Source organism: Penaeus chinensis, chromosome 39 (assembly GCF_019202785.1).
Source record: "Penaeus chinensis breed Huanghai No. 1 chromosome 39, ASM1920278v2, whole genome shotgun sequence".
Taxonomy (NCBI): Eukaryota; Metazoa; Arthropoda; class Malacostraca; order Decapoda; family Penaeidae; genus Penaeus; species Penaeus chinensis.
In genome coordinates, this window is record NC_061857.1 from 28,955,357 (window position 1) to 28,957,856 (window position 2,500).

Below are 2,500 nucleotides of genomic sequence, written 5' to 3' on the forward strand. Positions count from 1 at the left end.
ATTGTGTTTACAAGATTTTCTTTGATTTTGATGTGTAAATAAGATTTGTTGTGTGAATATATATGAAAATATATATTGAAGAAAGCATTTAATGGGCTATATTTCCCTTGAACCAATCTATTCCCCAGAGGATATAAATAAAAAGAACAAAAGGTTAGCTCATGATATCAGGAGAGAATTTAAGTGAGATACTATAATTCAAATGAGAAGAAACCTCGGACAATATGTATATGTATACATAGATACATATCTATAAATAGACCAATAAATAAATAGATAGATACATATAATGATTTAAATAGTACATACGTACAGTTGCGGAATTATATTTCAGTGCATTTTCTAGGTCTCACTTTGGTACATCTGGCAGCGACGTTACGTCAATAGTATATTTATGAATGAGGCGAAAACTCTAGGGTGTTTTAAAGAAAAAGAGTGATAGGTTGAATGTAAATAACAGGGACATTAGCGTCTATTTTGGACACTATGCAAGTCATTCGATATGCAGTATTATTTTTCGTCTGCTTTGTATTGGATTTTTTTTTTTTTTTTTTTTTTTCATGCGATTTCCTGGAAATTTTTGTTTATCGAAATGGCAACACCTACAGAGGTGAGGCGGCATTTCCCCTGTCTGTCAACACAATTTTCAATTAAAATGATATATTTCTTGTAACATAAAAACGCTTCATTATCTAAGCATCTATTAAAGGCAGCTAAATTAGATCAAAATCTTTGCAAAATCGCGGATACCTTTGTAAATGCTCGTGGGCAATGGCTACACCATCCAGTAGCGGCTAACCGAAGTAATGAAGTGATAAGGCCTTTTCTCATTACTAATCACATTAAATAAACAGAGAATACGGTACATCAATTCTTCCTTATAGAATATTAGCCGAACGCAAAACTGCGTTGGGCTACAGTGAATTGTGAGGTTTTCAACCTACTCCCTCCCACCTTTCCCATCACCTATCCCCTCCCTCCTTGCCCTGATCCTTTTATTGTAGCAATTCTGACATTACATTTAAGCAAACAAACAGAAACTTTGGTAGCCGCCACCACGGGACTAGGGGCCCGTGGTGGCCGAATTGGAGGCTTTGTTCATTTTTTCATTTCAGTATTTATTGGTTGGTCATTTCATATTTACTTGCTCACTCATATTTGATTAGTCTTTTAATTATTTCTCTAAGAGTTCTTAGTAATATTTTTGTATTACTGATTTTATGTAGTAAGGAGAAAATCAAAGATGTATTGTGTGATATGTATATAGGTATAATATATATACTCGCGACAGACTAATCAAAAACATTACAAACAGAAAAGCAAATACATGCAAACGAATTACGGATATATAACTGCACAGGCAAATACATTCACAAACAAATACAGACAATAAATACGCTGACAAAATAAACGCACAAACGAATAAAAGTATTAACGAATACAAATACGAACGACGGATAACACTACACTAATGTATGTTATGTGAAAGAACACGACACTCGCTGAATGTTTGTTGTATAATCACTAAATGTAACACCGTCGGCTAGCGCTCGCTTTTGTCAGGGCACACGGAACTATAATGTTATTCTTATAGTACTGGGATACACCTTCACGGTCCTGCCAGCTTTCCGGGGTTACCTTGGTGACCTGGCAGCGGGAACATAGGCTGTTTGTAAGCCTATGTAATAATTGTAAATAAATTCATCCATGAACAAATTAAAAAAGAAAAAAAAAGAAAAAAGATATTTACACCTGTTATCTCTCAACTAGCAATGGAGCTTCCCTTGCGCTCTCCATAAACTGCTGGGCAAACTGGAGGCGTTGTTGGGAATGTCGCTTGTTCAACCTCTCTTTGATGAATCCCCTCTGCATGTAGCTGTTTCCTTCACCGTGCAGATTGTTAGCGGGAGCTGTAGGTTGCATCGGTGAAGAGGCATCCGGAACGAGGACGGTCGCTCAAGTGGCCCTCCTCCTCCCAACTTATTCACCTGTATACGATCGAGCGGGAGAAACCCGACTCCCGGGTTATTTTACTGGGAGAGAAATTATTTTCCCAATGATGCGGCCTCTATTTGCCATTTCAGATTGGGAAAAGGTAACAGCTTGACAGCCTCGTCTTCACCTCGGATTTCCCCTATGCCATTATGACGTCATATACCATCGGATATATTTTCTTTCTTATTTAGCATATATCAGGATTAGTTGCGAAATTAATATTCAGGAATTTATAAAGATTCATTATCATAAAGATTATCAAATATACGTGTTTTTTTCTTTTTTCTAGATGATTCCTCTTTCTTAAAAATATTCAAGTTGCGGGTAGACAAACATAACATTTTACATACCGGGAGATGGGTATTTCTACAGTAAACACATCAAGAGAATGTATCAAAATTCTGGCATACACTGACAAAAACAAGGAATATAGAAACTGCATGCATGTCAAATAAAAGCAGAGAGCATCATTAGTAGCTTGTATTGTTTTATTCATAAATATAGA

At 36.1% G+C, this 2,500-nt stretch overlaps 2 protein-coding genes across 2 annotated transcripts in view; both read right to left on the reverse strand.

Moving 5' to 3' along the window:
- The window catches only part of LOC125046548 (glycine-rich cell wall structural protein-like), a 6,696-nt gene extending 4,773 nt beyond the window's left edge, over positions 1–1,923 (reverse strand). Inside the window, exons 1-4 of the mRNA XM_047644334.1 lie at positions 1,768–1,923; positions 1,614–1,678; positions 607–631; positions 354–412 (exon numbers count right to left, since the gene is read on the reverse strand). Of these exons, the coding sequence (XP_047500290.1) occupies positions 354–412; positions 607–631; positions 1,614–1,678; positions 1,768–1,923 (305 nt within the window). The remainder of the gene's footprint in view (positions 1–353; positions 413–606; positions 632–1,613; positions 1,679–1,767) is intronic.
- A 542-nt stretch (positions 1,924–2,465) lies between these two features.
- The window catches only part of LOC125046549 (glycine-rich cell wall structural protein-like), a 4,011-nt gene continuing 3,976 nt past the window's right edge, over positions 2,466–2,500 (reverse strand). The window contains exon 3 of the mRNA XM_047644335.1: positions 2,466–2,500. This exon is cut by the window's right edge and continues 1,078 nt beyond it. The gene's annotated coding sequence lies outside the window, so the exon portion shown is untranslated.